Here is a 19,577-nt window from a genome sequence, read left to right as displayed (position 1 = left end):
AATCAGTGGAGACAGAGCTGATAGAGTCATCGAGAGGCTGGGCTTTGATGGCTGCGTAAAAGTTGACGCAATTGGTTTTTCTGGGGGTTTGTGGATTTTATGGAAGGCCTGTGTTGGGAGTGTTTCAGTGGCTGCGAATGCGAAAGCATCTGTTGCTTGCAAGACTTGGTGGCATTCAAAAGTCTTTGGAGACTAAACCGAACCTATACTTACATGAGTTGGAGGCTAAATTGACTGAAGAGTATAACTCCGTTCTTGCCCAAGAGGAAATTTTATGGTTCCAAAAGTCTCGGTCTAGATGGGTGCAATTTGGAGATAAGAACTCTTAAGTTTTTCCACACAACCACTTTAGTTCGAAGATCCAAAAACAGAATCAGTTCTCTCGAGGATGTTTCGGGTGTTTGGATTCATGATTTGGAAAATTATTGCTCACTTTCAATCAGTTTACCACTCTGAAGACTTGGTGGTGGATTTCAATGTCCTTTGGCCCCACTCATCTTTGCCTTTGAGTGAGCAACACTTGAATGCACTGATCAAGGTTCCCCACGATGCAGAAATTTGGTGCGTCTTTGCCTTTGAGTGAGCAACACTTGAATGCACTGATCAAGGTTCCCCACGATGCAGAAATTTGGTGCGCACTTAAACAAATGGCCCCCTTCAAAGCCCCTGGAGCTGATGGATTTCAAGCACGTTTCTACCAATCTAATTGGGACACGGTGGGTAACTCTCCGTAATTTCGTAAAAGAAGCTTTTGTACTTGGTTCTTTTGACCCGGAGTTGAGTAAGGTTTTGGTGTGCTTGATCCCGAAAGTAGACAACCCAAAGTTTGCCTCCCAATTTCGGCCTATTTCATTATGCAATGTCTCGGTCAAACTAATTTCTAAGGTGATTGTCAACCGCCTTCGCCCTCTTCTCAAGGATATTATATCACCGACTCAGAGCAGCTTCATTAATTCCAGGTAGGGGCACTACGGATAACATTGTAGTAACTCAAGAAGTCATGCATTCTTTGATGCATAAGAAGGGCAAGCTCGGGGCCATGGTTATGAAGATTGATCTAGAAAAGGCTTATGATCGGATTAGTTGGGAGTTCTTGCGGTGGGTTCTTATGGATCTCGGCCTCTATTATCTCATTCATAATGTTTGTATTTCTTCCACTGAAATGAACCTGCTTTGGAATGGGGAAATGACCTCGTACTTCAAGCCTTCAAGAGGGCTGTGACAAGGTGACCCTCTCTCCCCATACTTATTCGTGCTCTGTTTGAATAAACTGCCAGTGATGATTGAAGAGGAAGTGATGAAGGGTGTGTGGAAACCGTTCCTTGCACCACGTGGGGGACCCCATTATCGCATCTCATGTTTGCGGATGATCTAATTCTTATGGGTGAAGCTTCGGTGGAGCAATGTCAATCTATGATGAAGTGCCTCAATAATTATTGTGATTTTTGGGGTGAGAAAATCAACCTGGCAAAGTCTCGCTTTATCACCTCTCCTAATGTTGCTAGGTCCATAGTGAATAATATACAATCAAGCTCGGGTATTTCGCACTGTACTGACTTGGGTAAGTATTTGGGTGTCCCATTACACACTCAGAAGGTAAATACTCGAACCTATGACTATATCCTCCATAAGATAAAGATGAAGCTTGCATCCTGGAAAGCCAAGCACTTGTCGCTTGCAGGTAGAGCCACTTTAGTCCAATCGGTCACTAGCACGATTGCGACATATGCTATGCACACCTCGAAACTACCTTTGTCGGTGGCTAAGGAGATTGATTCTTTAAACATAGATTTTTTATGGGGTTCTACAAATGAGAGGAAGGAAGTGGCGTTGGTGAAATGGGACAGTGTTTGCAAACCGAAGAAAGATGGTGGGCTGAGTATTCGTCGAACACATTCCATTAATATGGCTAGCTCTTCTCTCCAAGCTTGGATGGCGGTTGGAACAGGGTGACAATAGTCTCTAGGCACAGGTAGATGAGGTTCATGGGATTAAAGAACAGGCCTTATGTTCAATTAGAAACTCGTGGCCAGTGAACAATAAGTGATGAGGTTCATGGGATTAAAGAACAGGCCTTATGTTCAATTAGAAACTCGTGGCCAGTGAACAATAAGTATGTTTACCTGAAAAGGAGGAAAACAGGCCTTATGTTCAATTAGAAACTCGTGGCCAGTGAACAATAAGTATGTTTACCTGAAAAGGAGGAACAATATATCCTTAGTTCCTACAATAGTGAGTTAATCATAGTTTAGTAATGCATCTTGTAACGCGTTAAGCCAGTTCCTTTCCACTTATATGCTCAGTTGACAATTACTTATGACTTATGGGTCTCTCTATCCCAACATGTGCTCCAGAAGACACTTCAGACCTTAATGACAAGTTGGAGGAAAGCAAAAAACCGCACTTAAAGCACATTTCCCAAATATCATGTGTCTATTAATTAGAGAAAAGGAAGAGGAGAAAAGGAAGAGAGAAGAAAAGGGAAGTTTGGACTTCCAAGCCATGACCTCCTTACCCCAGTTGCTAAATATCAGAAGGGCAGAAGGCCACGGTTGTATTCACATCTCTATGTCGAAACTCGAAACCTCACCATGGACCACTGGTTAAAACAAGGACATAGTCATTACTAATATTCCTATATAATTTATAATATTACACATCCATTGTCAAAGAATTTTATTTCACAACAATCAATTACAATATAACTAGGACGTCTACAGTTATACCCCAGAAATAGATAAAGAAAACAAGCCATTCTTAGCTCTTACCTCCCAATACACATTGGTTCTCTCAATTCTATTACTTAATACCCAAAACAATTAAACTTAAAGGAAACCTCATGATGGTAATGTCCAAAATGATTCTGAGATCTCTAGCATTTATATTAGAATCTATATCACTGAAAGGAAGGTCAGTACAATGCCTATTTATTCAATTTACCGTTTCTAATATAACAACAGCATACGCTCCAGACACTATCAAAAAGAATAAAGAGAGAAAAGGATAGGCCTCTTCTATACCTTAATGAAATCAGCAGCATTTGGTCCACCATCCATATCAAAACTGTTAAAACAACAAGAAATCAACTACTTAGGCATTCCACAGAAAACATTATGCACAAAAGAGATTCAAAGGAGCATACAATCCTGACCAAATTGGTGCACCAATATGCAGCAAAGTCTAGAGAAGTTCATGAATTTCAAGAAATAATGGAAAAATTTTCCGGTCATTTTGAGATGCTTAAAGCTCATGAGCATGATAACATGTAAACACCATACGCCACAAAGCACAACAATTCTGACAACTGTTCTGGATCGCATAAAAAGTAGAAAACCAGTCACTAGTGAGGGTAGGAGCTCAAAAGACCCATTTCTTATCAAGTCTCAACCCTCAAGATAGAATTAAATTAGTGATAAAGGCAGCAATTGTTAACAACTAGTTGCAGTGACTACAAAAGTTGGGCTCAAAACAAAAGATATCACCCTCTTATTTCATTTTCATTGCTCCAACAAACAATCATCTCCATTCAAACAACTGTGGACTACAAGCCATCATTCAACTTGACACAAAAACCAATGGTCTGTTAAATATCAGAAACTTCACTTCAGGAATAAGTTGCTTTTATGCTACTATCCTACTATGAATGAATATAAAAACGAGTACAAGCAGCATTTGATGGAAGAAAGGCGAGAAGAGAACGAGACACACTCATATTTAGTGCTATGTACAAAGATAAGATTATAGTAACAGAATAACTACACAGAACGTAACAAGGGAAAACCAAGGCAAAATAAGCAGCTGGTGCATCAGCACAAGCAGTCCGAATAACCACAGAAACTGTAATAGGGACAATCATGTCAGGAAAAATAAGCAGCTAATGCATCTCAACAAACAAATTAAAAATCAGTAATTAATATAGTCTTATGAATATATAATATATAATATATAATATATTAAATACAAAACCAGATAAGGAGTGGATTGAACCTGATGTCAAATGCTATTCCACTTTTCTTTTCCACGAACTTTATAATAGGAACTCGAGCCTTAGCTATAACCTGAGGTCAAAACAGTAATTCCATGCTGATGTCATGCCAGGAAGAGTAGCTGAAATGTGGGTTAACTTTTCCTGACCTGAATTATAAAATGTGCATACAAAATAAAATCAATGAATTAGACAAAGGAAAAAAAACAGTACAAGAGAAAATTGTGACCAGATTGATGTATTGTCAAAGAACTCACTTGTTAAAAAGGATCAATCCCCTGGAAAAATAAATTGCATAACCGTGATTGTTAACCACACGTTTCACACGGTTTGGATCAAGGGCATCTTCTGGTTTCAAGGATGTGACAGCCGTGCTGAATACTGCATCAGGAGCTCCCTGTAGCACATAATGTGCTGCAGTTAAAATATATCGATAAACTGGTGAATATAATACATTGAACGGAGAAATAATGTACTGTTTTCAAGGTGACTCAAATCTGCAGCATGATGCAACAAGCATGGTCGTCATACAACATAGAAATAACAAGATATTGTATTCAAATAATATGACAAAACTATATTAAGCAGGCTGCAACCAAATAGGTGGAATCGCGGACGATGTTTTAGTACATCGATAGCATAATTTACTTAAAATAAACCATGCCCTTGTTGCTAGTAAAAGGAGATATTTTCATCTGGGAATAACAAGAATAAGAGTTTCCTCTCTCATTATAGTCCATAATCTAATGGCTTGTAAAATTCTAGAAATATCAAGTTATGACAAGAATACAGCAACCAGTGCTTTAGGAAAAATAATCACCTGTAAAGCTTTAACAACACCATCTATTATATCTGGTTCAATAAGAGGCTCATCTCCTTGTATACTGACAACTATATCATAATTCTTGCCAAGCTTTTTAAGTGCTTCATTACAGCGCTCAGTTCCTGCATATAAATAACCTCTAACCTTTACCAAACATTTAAACATAGGCATATACGGGTATTAAATGAAAAAAAATCCATAGAAAAATTCAAGAGAATACCATTTTTACAAGTTCCTGATGTCATTATCACATCTGCTCCAAATCCTCTACAGCATTTGGCAATTTTCTCATCATCTGTTGCCACAACTGCATAACAAGCAAAAGGCATTGGTAAACCACTTGCATAATTATAATATTAGGAATAATCCATGATACAGATGTATGCAAAATATTAGACTAAATGTATAAACAGCATATTACATCAATTACTCATCAGCAATCCGGATTATTCCAGTTCGCATGATCTGGATTGAGATACAAAATGAATCATCTATTACCTATCACTATTATTATATAAGAAAAGCCACACTTTTGGTTCTACCCCTATGTGTGTCAAAATTTCAAAAAGTTCAACATATGTCCTCAACAATTTAATGCACTTTGAAACTGATTAGAAGGACAAATTTAGAAAGATCTAAAAGTACCCTAATTACAATCCACTACTTGATAAATTCTCCCACTCCCCACATTTTGTAATAGTAAGATACTTTATGTCGTTTTTGGCAATAATTTTTCCAAAAACCTATTCATATTAGTATTGATTATTAAGGTGTTAAAAACACTCTTTTTTTATGCACAAGTTTACTATGTAATGCGCGCATCTTGTGCTCCGAAGAACTAGTGTAAATAACGTAAAGCCGGTACCAAATTTTAAAAGACTCTATAATTTGTAAAATAAAGCAATAGCAACAACGCATAGCCATTTCAAACTTACCAACATGGTCCAAGGTCAAGGCCAACTTTGATCTCTCCCACGTTCTCTATTAACCAAAAAAAAAATCAAAAAAAAAAAGTAAATGAACTAGAAAAGTTGGACACTTCAACTAGAATTGAGCTAGGCTACTATACAATATCTGAGACGAACGTCCTACATGTTTGAATTTAAAATTTCGGTTTTTAAATTGATAGATGATATCTGTAATCTGTATGGTTGGATCTACTACACTACACATCAGCTAGATGATTTCAAGGTGTTTTAACCATGCATCTTTGTCAAAATCTACGTTCCATAATTTTAACAAAATTATAAACTTGCCGAAATCATCAAAATTTTCGTCTCTAGACTGTACATTGTTGCATTATCACATCTTAGGTACAGCTTATCAATGTAGAAATTGGAATTTTAAACTTAGATCAATAATATGAGCATCTTGTTAATAATAACCTAGCTCAACTCCTGCAAAACGTCAAATTTCTCCAAGGTAAATGGCTAATATCACAAAATTAAATCTTTCTACGAAATTATTCAACAATGGATACTTCTACGAGTAAAAGAGACAATTTTGAATTACCTGGATCATGGGTTTGCCGAGAATACGGACGAGGGGTTTGCCCTCGAACCGGGTCGACGCGAATCGGGCCGGGATGAATCCGACGACTCTGGACCGGGACTTTCTGAACCAGCGGAGGGCGAGGGCCGCGTGGGCCCCAGCGGCCGCGGCGGCGGGCAGCGATCGCAGCGCCCAGGAGAAGACCGTTGACAACCCAACATCTTTTGCTGTCGGCCGACAAAGAATCCGACGACGGAGCGGAGATCGCCATCGACAATCGATCGTCTACTTGAATTTGGACCCGTCTAGTGTAATTAATGACTGTAATTTTCAAGGGATTTTTTTTGAAAAATACTGAAGGAACCAAAATACGATACCAATACGGGGAAAAGTGAGATGTCCGCCTCCTATTGGATAATGTGTTAGTCAGATCAACTTAACATCTCACTTGTTCCTTCTATTGATCCCATATTTTATGTTCACGTAGCAAAACTTATTTTTTTTCTTGGACCTTGGATTGTTGCTTTAGATCTCGATCTAAATTGGTACAGGACAGCATGCTTTAAACGTGTTTGGCTCCACAAAAAACAAAAGGACTCGTAAATGGGCTAAGACCATCTCCAACTCATTGCATCAAAATGGTGCAAATTTTGCATCAAAATGGTGCAAAAGTCACGTCAAACAGTAATACATTTCCAACCCATTGCACCATTTTTTACACCAAAAAAGAATATTCTCAGAATATTCTCAGTTTATTTCCTTTTATCTATTTTTATATTAATTAAGAGGTAAAAATAAATATTTAAAAAAAATTTAAAAAAATAAACAGTAATAGGGCGGATGAACAGTGCAACACCATATTTGGTTCAGCACTGTTCAACTGCACCAAAATGGCGCAGAAAATAGAGCTGGGTTGGAGAATGAACAGTGCAACAAAAAGCACTGTTCGCATCATTTTGGTGCTGGGTTGGAGATGCCCTAAGGGCCATGTTTGTGTCCAAACAATCTACTAAGGTTACATATAAAAAAATATAAATGTAACATTAGGCTAAATAGCACTTAAATATCTTATACTTTCACTCAATTTGCATTTATATACTCTTAGGTGTCTTTCACATCATTTATACACTCTTAAGTTATTTAACGTTGCCACTTTGATGCCCTCTCCCATGTTGACATGAAAATTTTCACGAGATTATTCTTATATGACACTCTCAGCTAAATGATTCGGAGTCGAAATTTTCTCAGCCGTTTGATACATCAAAGTGAATAATAAACAATTCCGTATTGATTTTTTTTCCTGTAATATTTCACAAACCAAGCGGTTTTTTGTAATTCCAAGAAAGTGGAGTAGTTATATTGACATAAAACTCTCATTAAAATGCTAATGATTTTTTATAGCGATCCCCACACTAGTACGCAACTGCAATTTCGTAATCTACCGTCAATTGCTTCGTCGCGGTTCTCTGTGAAAAACAAAGAAATTGAGTGAGAGAGAGAAACCCTAACCCTAGCTCGGTCTCTGATCTCTCGAATCTAATCTCTATGGCCTCCGGCGGATCTTCAGGCCGAACCTCGTCGGGTCCGAGATCGTTCGGTTTCGACTCCGATGACGTCCTCTGCGCCTACGATGCCTACACCAACCAGGATCCACCCAACGGAAACCGATCAGATCCATCGCCAAAGGTAAAATTTTTCATATATTCCGATCGAATCTGGGCACGAAATCTTCGGTTGTTTGTGGATAGGCGATGAAGTTGACCGTTTTAGTTGAGAATTCTACGGTAAAGTTATAGGAACCAACTCAATTTCGTTGAAAGTGGACAAGTTGCAATTTTGGGTTTCGGTAATAACTTTTATTTTTAAAAGCGCGGGTTTTGTGCGTGGAAATGTGTAGTCTGTGATTTTCGGTGAAAGAAGGTATATATTCTTTGCAAAAATTATTTAATTGCTTGATTAATTGACAGCTCAAACTCAAGTTGTGATCTTTGTATAAGGGTGAAACATTTAAGATTGTTTAACTAACTCTTTGGTGTTTAGCGTACTAAATTCTCAGTGTTTTATTTTTGCTGTTGCTGGGATTGGCTTAAAAATTGAATTTTCTTCATCCTGCTTTTGAAGTTACCATCAGGGATTTTTGAGATGTATGGTGATTGGTGAATGTTAAGGATGAAATAGTTGAACTGTGTTCTTTCATAATAGATAGCAATTGTTGTCTACATTCAAAATTTGAAATAACCATTTTAATGACAATAAGTTTCCGTAACTTCTTGTTTGAATAAGATTTACCCTGGGCAGACATGGTAAATTTCTTGTGCGTAAAGTCCTTTCAGCTTGAACGTATGCCCACACTAGGTCAGGTGTCTATACACATTTCTAGTCATGGTTTCATATGTAAAATTATTGAAAATTGTGCTGTTTGGTTTGGTTAGTTGTATCCTGTCTACATGCAATAATCAAAGACGCTAACGGCTTCACAAACACTCAAATGAGTGGAGTTAGCTAATTCAAACCGTATAGAGAATCACTATCTTTTGCATTTGGGCTCCCAGCTAAATTTCTACCCAATGATGTATTATTTCTATTCAATTTATGTTCCATGATTGTTGTTTAATGATGAAAAATGGTCCAGCTTTTGTGGTCCTACCCCATGTTAGATGGGAGGTCTGCATGTGTCCCGTGAGATGACTCTGGGTTTCGAATATAAGTTGATATAAGGCAGGGATCCAGGCCTGATTCACATAATATAGTAGCATGCCAGCAATTAGCTTTACATCTTTGGATGGTGTTTCGATCCAGGCCTGATTCACATAATATAGTAGCATGCCAGCAATTAGCTTTACATCTTTGGATGGTGTTTCAAGCAGCTACTTGTTATTCTTTGTATCGTAGTGATCTAAAAAAGTGTACTCATCTTTTTTTAATTGTGAAGGGTTTTCATGAAAGCAGAATGGGAAGACAGTTGGTTAGTGTTTATGGTCAACAAGATGAGTATTCAAAAGAAGAAATAATAGATGCTGTTGAGAAGTGCATGAAAAAGTATGCTGACAATCTATTGCGCCATCTTGATGGGATCAGTGGACGGTTGTCACAACTGGAGATATATTGCTACAAACTCGAGCGGTCAATAGGTGAATTTCAAGCTGATATGAACCGTGATCAGAGTCAAGCAGATACAAAGCTCAAGTCTCTTGAAAAACATCTGCAAGAAGTAAGTTATGCTTTGCTGCTTCTCTTGAACTATCACAATTTTTATTGGAGGCAAATCTGAGTAATTACACTATTATCTGAGGGAATCTCAGCATAATTTCTAGTTTTTTTTTATTGGAGGCAAATCTGAGTAATTACACTATTATCTGAGGGAATCTCAGCATAATTTCTAGTTTTTTCTAAATAAGAAGCCTTAGTCACATAGGTATAACAATATCTAATGTTTCTAACTATCTAATGCTGATCCGCTTTTTGGTTAGCCGTGTCACCTAGTGAAGATGCCCATGCATTGTAGATCCTGAGTACATACACTGATACACATAACACATACTATAATGAACACTATTCGAGCTACATTACGCGTGTGCAATGCTTGTTTGACAACAATGCTCCGTGGACCGAATATGGGTACCATGTTGGAGACATCTAGCCATGCCGAATCTAGAACTTCTGTTTTTCAGGTTTAGGATGCAAGTGTGTACTATTTCTCTAGTTGGACTGGTTATTTGATAGGCCAACGAGATGTATACATCATCACCGTCTCGTACAATCTTGATTAGGCCAATTTTGAGTTGAATTTGTTAAAACTAATTGATTAATCTTATTCCAATTTAGGTCAATGTAGGAGCATGCTTCCTATTGCCCTTGAAATCACTCTTACAGTTTTTCCTCTTTTTTTTCTTTGGTAAATGAATAAATTTCATTACCAATGAGCGCTATACAGGTCTAAGGCATTGTAAGTTTAACAAAATCCCCTTGGGGAATCACAACAACTGAATATAAAAAACTACTCATTCTAAGGCATTGTAAGTTTAACAAAATCCCCTTGGGGAATCACAACAACTGAATATAAAAAACTACTCATAAAAGCACTATACAAAGAACTCATGACCTTGGGGAATCACAACAACTGAATATAAAAAACTACTCATAAAAGCACTATACAAAGAACTCATGACGAATCAAGCTAACATCTAAAAACCCCTGGAACAGGCCTATGCAAAATTGAAGTGAGAATACAGGTTTTAATATGTTTTCGCTTTTCTTTCTTATTCAATATTTTCTGTTGTCTTCTTGTGCTTGCACTCGAACATTGACTATTGCATACGAATGGCGAGATATCTTCACAGTGAATGGGTCGGTTTATTTCAATTTTCTCTGATGTTTACTGTTGTATTGCCAACATTGCATTCCAATAGCGAAGGAGAAAGGGTTAGGTGTGGTATTTAATTTATGTTACTGAGTGTTGGTTTGGTTTGGACCAAACGCATATTTGGCAGATTTGGCCAGAGGGACTTGGATTGGACCCAATGAATGTTTTGGTCTTTAGCTACTCCACTATAAGGAACAAATCATGATGATCTAGTTCCATTTAACATGGTTCCATATTGCACCTTAGACAACATGGCCCCAGCAGTCACTGTATCTGATCAAAGTCATAGAGAAGTTAATATGTATTTGTATCTCTCACCTACAAAATAAAATTTCTTTGCTTTCCTTTTTTTTCATCTTCCACATCCAGTTTTTAGTATTGTCAGTTTATGACCTTGTTTATAGTCATGCGGAACACATGAATGATATTTGGTGAATATGATTTGGATTTGGATCCTTTAATGCCACCTTTGAAGTGAATATAATAAATTACATGATATTCCTTTTTTTCTTTGATAATCTTCATACTAAAATATCCAACCTTCATGTTTCTGCTTGCTTTTTTTTAATTTGTTCTTAGATTTCATGTTGTATTTTTTAATAAACAGCAGTGCACACTGCTGAACATAAAATCTGTCAGTCCTCTTATATATCAAACTCAATAATGCCCATTTATTTACAGAGGAAACCGATTTCCTTCCCTAATTACTTAGTTTATCAAACATGATAAGAATGCTCGCCACAGAAACCTCAAAATTCTTCTTGGTTATATCAGGTCCACAGGTCCATTCAAATTCTCAGAGACAAACAAGAGCTTGCCGAAACTCAGAAGGAGTTGACCAGACTTCAGCTAGCACCCAGGGAATCTGCCTCTACTACCAAATATCAAAACAACGAAGACACCATCTCATCATCGTCAGTTCCTGAGCCCAAAAGGCACGATGACACACCAAACGTTCCCAGTCAGCACTTAGCCCTTGCTTTGCCCACCCAGATCCCAGTATCATCCTCTCTTCCCACTAGAACTCCTGAAATGAATCAGCTTCCAATTCAGCAGCAGCAGCAGCAGCAGCAGCAGCAGTCACCTGCTCTTGCCCCTCCACATAATCATTACACACCACAACAACCAGCCCCCTTTTATTCTCAGCAGAGCCAGGCCTTGCAGCCTGAAACACAAGCACAGTACATACAACCGAGAGCTCAAATTCAGGAACCAAGCCAAGCACCACCACCACAACATCAGCCTCACATAGCAAATCAGCCCCAAAATCCACAGCCATTCCCTCAATACCAGCAGCAGCATTGGCCTCAGCCATCTCCCCAGCAGCTCACCCAACAGGCTATGGCACCAACTCAACCACCAACTTCACAATCCCAACTTGCTCGACCTCAAACACCACCCAGTTATATCCCGTACACCCATCAGCCCAATAATCAGGAAACCTTTGCATATTCAACAGTTCCTCAATCTGGAGTTAACCAAAGTTCTTTTGGAATGCCTTCAACCAAGCCCACTGGTTATGCAAGTGCTTCACCTTACGCACCACAGCCTAATGTACAGGGCTATAACACTGTCTACAGTTCGGATGGAAGCAGAGTTCAGGCGTATCAAAGAGGAAACTATCCACCCCCAAGCAATGTTTCGGGCATGCAGAACCAACACCTGCTTCTTGGAAACAGTAGCGGTTTTCATGTGCGAAGCCATCCTTATATGGACATGATTGAGAAAGCTGTGAGTATGGGATATCCAAGGGATCAGGTCATCGGTGTTGTAAATAGGATGGCAGAGAGCGGGCAGCCTGTGGACTTTAACGCGCTGCTCGATAGGTTGAACTCTGGTCCTGCTGCTGGAGGATCGAGGTGGTGATGATTTCGTACTTCTGTCCTGTCTTTAATAAAGCAGTCATGCTAGAGTAAGTCCAATGTATTCTTGTATATATGGAGTATGCGTGAGTTTTATGATAGTTTGGTGTTCCCACTTCCCATAAATGAGATTTGTGAAGTGAAACTGGATCTTGCTTGGGAACATGAATTATGTGTCTGGGAATGGGTTTCGTCTTGTTATTGGAGCCTTGAGATACCAAGTTAAAGGGGAAAAAATATATTGGCTTAATTATGTTGTAATAATTTTCAGCAGGGTGTCACGCGTATCCTATATTTTGGATGAAGTAGGCTGCAGATAAATATTCACCAACAGTATTGAGAATGCGGATGGAGCAATGAGGTAATGCTAGGGTTTCGTAGCTTAACATTTTTTTTATCTAGTAGCAGCTTACATTGTTGTTAATGTTCTTGCAAAGGTTTTTTCTTCTTTTGTAGAGCGATAAAGCCAATATTCTTCACGAGGCAAAATCCCAGAACATTACATTAACAAATTGACACAACATTAGTATAGGGAATTCAAAATTTTTAATTTTTAAAAATCAATGGTATCAATTTATAAACCATTATCTCCCTCACATTGGAAAGGCCCCAGCAGTCACTGTATCTGATGAAAGTCATAGAGAAGTTAATATGTATTTGTATCTCTCACCTACCAAACGAAATTTCTTTGCTTTCCTTTTTTTTTCATCTCCCACATCCAGTTTTTAGTATTATCAGTTTATGACCTTGTTTATAGTCATGCGGAACGCATGAATAATATTTGGTGAATATGATTTGGATTTGGATCCTTTAATGCCACCTTTGAAGTGAATATAATAAATTACATGATATTCCTTTTTTTCTTTGATAATCTTCATACTAAAATATCCAACCTTCATGTTTCTGCTTGCTTTTTTTTTAATTTGTTCTTAGATTTCATGTTGTATTTTTCAATAAACAGCAGTGCATGCTGCTGAACATAAAATCTGTCGGTCCTCTTTTATATCAAACCCAATAATGCCCATTTATTTACAGAGGAAACTGATTTCCTTCCCTAATTACTGAGCTTATCAAACATGATAAGGATGCTAGCCACAGAAACCTCAAAATTCTTCTTGGTTATATCAGGTCCACAGGTCCATTCAAATTCTCAGAGACAAACAAGAGCTTGCCGAAACTCAGAAGGAGTTGACCAGACTTCAGCTAGCACCCAGGGAATCTGCCTCTACTACCAAATATCAAAACAACGAAGACACCATCTCATCATCGTCAGTTCCTGAGCCCAAAAGGCACGATGACACACCAAACGTTCCCAGTCAGCACTTAGCCCTTGCTCTGCCCACCCAGATCCCAGTGTCATCCTCTCTTCCCACTAGAACTCCTGAAATGAATCAGCTTCCAATTCAGCAGCAGCAGCAGCAGCAGCAGCAGCAGTCACCTGCTCTTGCCCCTCCACATAATCATTACACACCACAACAACCAGCCCCCTTTTATTCTCAGCAGAGCCAGGCCTTGCAGCCTGAAACACAAGCACAGTACATACAACCGAGAGCTCAAATTCAGGAACCAAGCCAAGCACCACCACCACAACATCAGCCTCACATAGCAAATCAGCCCCAAAATCCACAGCCATTCCCTCAATACCAGCAGCAGCATTGGCCTCAGCCATCTCCCCAGCAGCTCACCCAACAGGCTATGGCACCAACTCAACCACCAACTTCACAATCCCAACTTGCTCGACCTCAAACACCACCCAGTTATATCCCGTACACCCATCAGCCCAATAATCAGGAAACCTTTGCATATTCAACAGTTCCTCAATCTGGAGTTAACCAAAGTTCTTTTGGAATGCCTTCAACCAAGCCCACTGGTTATGCAAGTGCTTCACCTTACGCACCACAGCCTAATGTACAGGGCTATAACACTGTCTACAGTTCGGATGGAAGCAGAGTTCAGGCGTATCAAAGAGGAAACTATCCACCCCCAAGCAATGTTTCGGGCATGCAGAACCAACACCTGCTTCTTGGAAACAGTAGCGGTTTTCATGTGCGAAGCCATCCTTATATGGACATGATTGAGAAAGCTGTGAGTATGGGATATCCAAGGGATCAGGTCATCGGTGTTGTAAATAGGATGGCAGAGAGCGGGCAGCCTGTGGACTTTAACGCGCTGCTCGATAGGTTGAACTCTGGTCCTGCTGCTGGAGGATCGAGGTGGTGATGATTTCGTACTTCTGTCCTGTCTTTAATAAAGCAGTCATGCTAGAGTAAGTCCAATGTATTCTTGTATATATGGAGTATGCGTGAGTTTTATGATAGTTTGGTGTTCCCACTTCCCATAAATGAGATTTGTGAAGTGAAACTGGATCTTGCTTGGGAACATGAATTATGTGTCTGGGAATGGGTTTCGTCTTGTTATTGGAGCCTTGAGATACCAAGTTAAAGGGGAAAAAATATATTGGCTTAATTATGTTGTAATAATTTTCAGCAGGGTGTCACGCGTATCCTATATTTTGGATGAAGTAGGCTGCAGATAAATATTCACCAACAGTATTGAGAATGCGGATGGAGCAATGAGGTAATGCTAGGGTTTCGTAGCTTAACATTTTTTTTATCTAGTAGCAGCTTACATTGTTGTTAATGTTCTTGCAAAGGTTTTTTCTTCTTTTGTAGAGCGATAAAGCCAATATTCTTCACGAGGCAAAATCCCAGAACATTACATTAACAAATTGACACAACATTAGTATAGGGAATTCAAAATTTTTAATTTTTAAAAATCAATGGTATCAATTTATAAACCATTATCTCCCTCACATTGGAAAAGGATACAAAGTAATGTTACATTCAACTACTTGTTAGTGAGGAACCAAAAATGATTTGATGAAACTCCAGTATACTATTACATTGAATGTTACACAACATTACATTCTCCCGAGCAAGGATTTGTTTTCTCCACAATAGATACCTGCTGATCTCACCATTCAACTTCATCAACTTTGCGAGCAACTCCAGAAAGCAATTTAAAATATATATATATCAGTATCTACGACTCCAATTTCTTGGGAGACTTCTGCTGAATCTATCATCATCTGCTTGAAACGACTTTTTACGTTTCTTCTTAATATCTACTTCTCTACTGCCAAACCCATTTTCTCCATTTCCTCTTTTTGATGATTCCACACTGCAGTCCCCTTTCTTAAATCTCCGTTCCGCTTTCGAGGCCCTCCTTTTTGCACTATCATCATTGGCTACTATTTTTTCTCTAGGCAGAGGTTCTTCATCTACTAATTGCCAGTTGTATATGACACTATCTTCATTCCCAAATTGCTGAGATAAAGGTTCATCAGCACCAGGAAGCAAGTTAGCAAATGTGAGTTCCCCATTGCTTCCACCCTTTCGATCTAGGAGCACCGGGTCCGGTCTGATTATGGTTCCGAGTATGCTTTTCCGTGATCCCAAGCCGATGATGGTTTTTGCATCGGTCAGTAATGAGTAAGCCATTGAAAAGGCTGATCTCACCTAATGAAATAGAGGGCGAATAAAGAAGGCAGAAAGAAGAGATGAGAAATAGAAATGTATGTCCACATATTAGTACTTTTCTCTGGGGGACACGACATTAAAAAAAAAATCCTATGCCAGAGATAAAAACAGCATTTGAAAAACCAGATAACTAAACTAGAGATAAAACTTGACTGGGGACTGAGATTATTTTGCACCAGAATTCACTTAACAGGGCAGGTCAGATTTGGATTTTGAAAAATTAAATCAAATTGGATGCAAGATGGAGTCAAAATGTAATTATATAAATAGATAACTGATGAAATAAGAAGAGAGCACCCTTTTCTTTTAGGAAATACTTGATGCTCATATGAAGATGTATTTTAAATAGAAATAAGAAGAGAGCACCCTTTTCTTTTAGGAAATACTTGATGCTCATATGAAGATGTATTTTAAATAGATAACCCTTTTCTTTTAGGAAATACTTGATCAAATAAGAAGAGAAAACCCTTTTCTTTTAGGAAATACTTGATCAAATAAGAAGAGAAAACCCTTTTCTTTTAGGAAATACTTGATCAAATAAGAAGAGAAAACCCTTTTCTTTTAGGAAATACTTGATGCTCATATGAAGATGTATTTTAAATATGGGAGATTCTATTGAATTATTTTAGTTATCCACTTCAATAGAATTAATTACTTGTTTTCTCCAATATATAATCACTAAAAAGTAGTCTATAAAAGATGGATCTGGATCTGTTGTTCTCAGCTTCGAATTCTTAACCAATTATTGATCCATATTTATGTTCGAATGCAAGAACACTGCTTTTTTCTTTTGTTTTCTCTTTTAATTCTTTTGCTTGACCATGACCACCTAGGTGGCTAACTATGTTCAAAGAAAAAAAATGCAGGTACCTCAGAGAAATATTAAGGTCAAAACAGTACTTATAATGCACTGTTAACCCACATGCAATACATGGACACGTGCAAGAACATGCATAAAGATAAGCTTATATGAACGTAGTGCTGAAAAAAGAGAAAATTGCAGAAGATGACCTTAAAAAAGTTGAAGGAGTTCCTCCCAACGTCATTGTCAGGTGCCTAAATCATCACCAATATCATTTGAACAAATGAAACTCATTATCGATGTCATTTAAATGGATATACTTCATAAAGATAAGTCTAGAAAACAAAAAAGATACCTGGGGATCCTCAATTGAGAGAAGCTCTGGCCTCTGTGTGTTAAGAAACCTGAAACCAATAATGAAATTAGTTGCTTGAGCTGCTTGTGATCAGACTTAATAGTCCAAGGATCTTCAAAGAATATGAACTGCTGAATTTAGACGGTTATACACAACATGCATGACAAGAAAAGTAATTTCGGCATACCCTCTGTCAGTTTTCAAGTAAAAAGTGCCTGATGAGATGCAAGATACACCAACATCTAACGTGTTCAATTTGCGACCATAGAAATCAAAAAATTTAACCTTCCACAAAAAAACGATTAAGATGAGATTATGAAAGAAAACCAAAGTGACATTATTGGTCGGTGTTCGTGTTTCGTAATGTACCAGAAGAATTCCCAGATTATGCTCCATGGACCGCTCGCATCTCAATAATTCTTGACCTCTCCAATGTAACTGAAAATAGAATGTTCTTACAATGAAAGAGCTAGAAAATAAAATTCAACAGCGAACAAATTCCTGGGAGTAATCCCAAGATAAATTTATGACAAAAATAACAGCTCTTCTACTCTCAGCCACAATTCAGAGTAATTACAGTAGTTTAGGTAGTGCGTTGCAATAGAGAAAACAAAGGGTTTAATTCTTTCCAACTGATGGATGTGACAAATATCATGATTTCTACAACAAACTGAGCCAGTTAACTGAATGCATAAAATTGACAGCTACTGGAGCAATTGAAAATATGGCTCAAAAATAAAAATGAAAATCAAAACACCTGATCATAATAAATTCGTAGTCAGAAAAAAGAAAAAAAAACGACATAATATCACTTTTTGGATATGACAAACTGCAAACCACTAAAAGTAACTAGTAAACATACATGAAAAAAGCTTACAGATTTAAAGACAATTTTGTACTTGCCTGCAAGAATGCTATGAGCATCGCAAGAAGTGTATATGAACCAACTCCACCTGAATACACCTGCAAAGAAGAAGAAATGAACACAAGGGACACATTGTTATGATAACAAAACAGGCCAAGGTAACAACCGGACAATTTGAGAAAAAACAGGAAGGAGGATAAACCTCATTCAATTCCCTCTGCTGCAGGAAAACCTTTAAAATCAAAGTCAATGGCCTTAGAGGTGGCAACCTTTTGACAGCATCCTGAGAGAATATTACATAGTATTTCATTATCTATGCTTATAAGAAAATGGTACAATACTGAATCATAGGCCAGCATAAAATAAACACGTGGACCAAAGCAAATCTAACTTTGACAACTGGTCTGGCCCAACTGCAAGATTAGAATGGAAAGCACAACCTTTTAAGAAGGGAATAACTTATCACTACCAGAAAGAACACAATTTTACACACTCAAGGTATGTCTCACAACTTGACTTCAAGAAACGGTACTATTGATACCTTCTAACTGACTACAGGATGACCTACTTTTGGAAGTGTTTATCAAGATAAATTTTCAAGTACAACATCAAACAGGCGAAGCCATGCATCATCACATGAGTAGATGAGGTTCATGGGATTAAAGAACAGGCCTCATGTTCAATTAGAAACTCGTGGCCAGTAAACAATAAGTATGTTTACCCGAAAAGGAGGAACAATAAATCCTTAGTTCCTACAATGTGAGTTAATCATAGTTTAGTAATGCATCTTGTAACGCATTAAGCCAGTTCCTTTCCAGTTATATGCTCAGTTAACAATGTGAGCTACTTATGACTTATGTGTCTCTTTAATTGAACATGAGTAGTTGATCAAGAAAAGTTTTCAAGTACAACGTCAAACAGACGAAGCCATGCATCATCACATGAGTAGTTGATGAGGTTCATGGGATTAAAGAACAGGCCTTATGTTCAATTAGAAACTCGTGGCCAGTGAACAATAAGTATGTTTACCTGAAAAGGAGGAAAAATATATCCTTAGTTCCTACAATAGTGAGTTAATCATAGTTTAGTAATGCATCTTGTAACGCGTTAAGCCAGTTCCTTTCCAGTTATATGCTCAGTTGACAATTACTTATGACTTATGGGTCTCTCTATCCCAACATGTGCTCCAGAAGACACTTCAGACCTTAATGACAAGTTGGAGGAAAGCAAAAAACCGCACTTAAAGCACATTTCCCAAATATCATGTGTCTATTAATTAGAGAAAAGGAAGAGGAGAAAAGGAAGAGAGAAGAAAAGGGAAGTTTGGACTTCCAAGCCATGACCTCCTTACCCCAGTTGCTAAATATCAGAAGGGCAGAAGGCCACGGTTGTATTCACATCTCTATGTCGAAACTCGAAACCTCACCATGGACCACTGGTTAAAACAAGGACATAGTCATTACTAATATTCCTATATAATTTATAATATTAC

At 38.0% G+C, this 19,577-nt stretch overlaps 3 protein-coding genes and 1 pseudogene across 4 annotated transcripts in view; 2 read left to right on the top strand and 2 right to left on the bottom strand.

The window, feature by feature from the left end:
* Nucleotides 1-6,649, bottom strand: part of LOC109848056 — a 10,625-nt pseudogene extending 3,976 nt beyond the window's left edge.
* Nucleotides 1-15,041, top strand: part of LOC109848025 (putative uncharacterized protein DDB_G0290521) — a 29,263-nt gene extending 14,222 nt beyond the window's left edge. Inside the window, exon 5 of the mRNA XM_020417287.1 lies at nt 14,239-15,041. Coding sequence (XP_020272876.1) covers nt 14,239-14,744 — 506 coding nt within the window. The 3' untranslated portion in view covers nt 14,745-15,041. The remainder of the gene's footprint in view (nt 1-14,238) is intronic.
* The window catches only part of LOC109848033 (non-canonical poly(A) RNA polymerase PAPD5), a 32,773-nt gene that overhangs the window by 8,690 nt on the left and 4,506 nt on the right, over nt 1-19,577 (bottom strand). The window contains exons 7-13 of one of the 2 annotated variants that reach the window (XM_020417309.1): nt 18,288-18,368; nt 18,124-18,183; nt 17,590-17,658; nt 17,408-17,505; nt 17,221-17,269; nt 17,075-17,119; nt 15,835-16,042 (exon numbers count right to left, since the gene is read on the bottom strand). In XM_020417309.1, the coding sequence (XP_020272898.1) occupies nt 15,835-16,042; nt 17,075-17,119; nt 17,221-17,269; nt 17,408-17,505; nt 17,590-17,658; nt 18,124-18,183; nt 18,288-18,368 (610 nt within the window). Of the gene's footprint in view, nt 1-15,307; nt 16,043-17,074; nt 17,120-17,220; nt 17,270-17,407; nt 17,506-17,589; nt 17,659-18,123; nt 18,184-18,287; nt 18,369-19,577 lie in introns of those variants that run through there. The other variant, XM_020417301.1, reaches the window with a different exon arrangement.
* LOC109848044 (mediator of RNA polymerase II transcription subunit 15-like) lies at nt 7,704-12,825 on the top strand. The gene is made up of 3 exons (XM_020417319.1): nt 7,704-7,985; nt 9,232-9,510; nt 11,437-12,825. The coding sequence occupies exons 1-3, from the start codon at nt 7,845-7,847 to the stop codon at nt 12,526-12,528; spliced, it is 1,512 nt and encodes a 503-aa protein (XP_020272908.1). The 5' UTR covers nt 7,704-7,844; the 3' UTR covers nt 12,529-12,825.

This window comes from Asparagus officinalis, chromosome 1, assembly GCF_001876935.1.
Source record: "Asparagus officinalis chromosome 1, Aspof.V1, whole genome shotgun sequence".
NCBI lineage: Eukaryota > Viridiplantae > Streptophyta > Magnoliopsida > Asparagales > Asparagaceae > Asparagus > Asparagus officinalis.
Note: the sequence above shows the minus strand (reverse complement) of the source record. Positions and strands in the feature narration are given on the sequence as shown.

Excerpts from the sequence above, each read along its gene's own strand:
- LOC109848044 (XM_020417319.1), top strand. The coding sequence starts at position 7,845 with ATGGCCTCCGGCGGATCTTCAGGCCGAACCTCGTCGGGTCCGAGATCG. Across the intron at positions 7,986-9,231 it reads GATCAGATCCATCGCCAAAG|GGTTTTCATGAAAGCAGAAT; the intron begins GTAAAATTTTTC and ends TTAATTGTGAAG. Across the intron at positions 9,511-11,436 it reads TTGAAAAACATCTGCAAGAA|GTCCACAGGTCCATTCAAAT; the intron begins GTAAGTTATGCT and ends TGGTTATATCAG.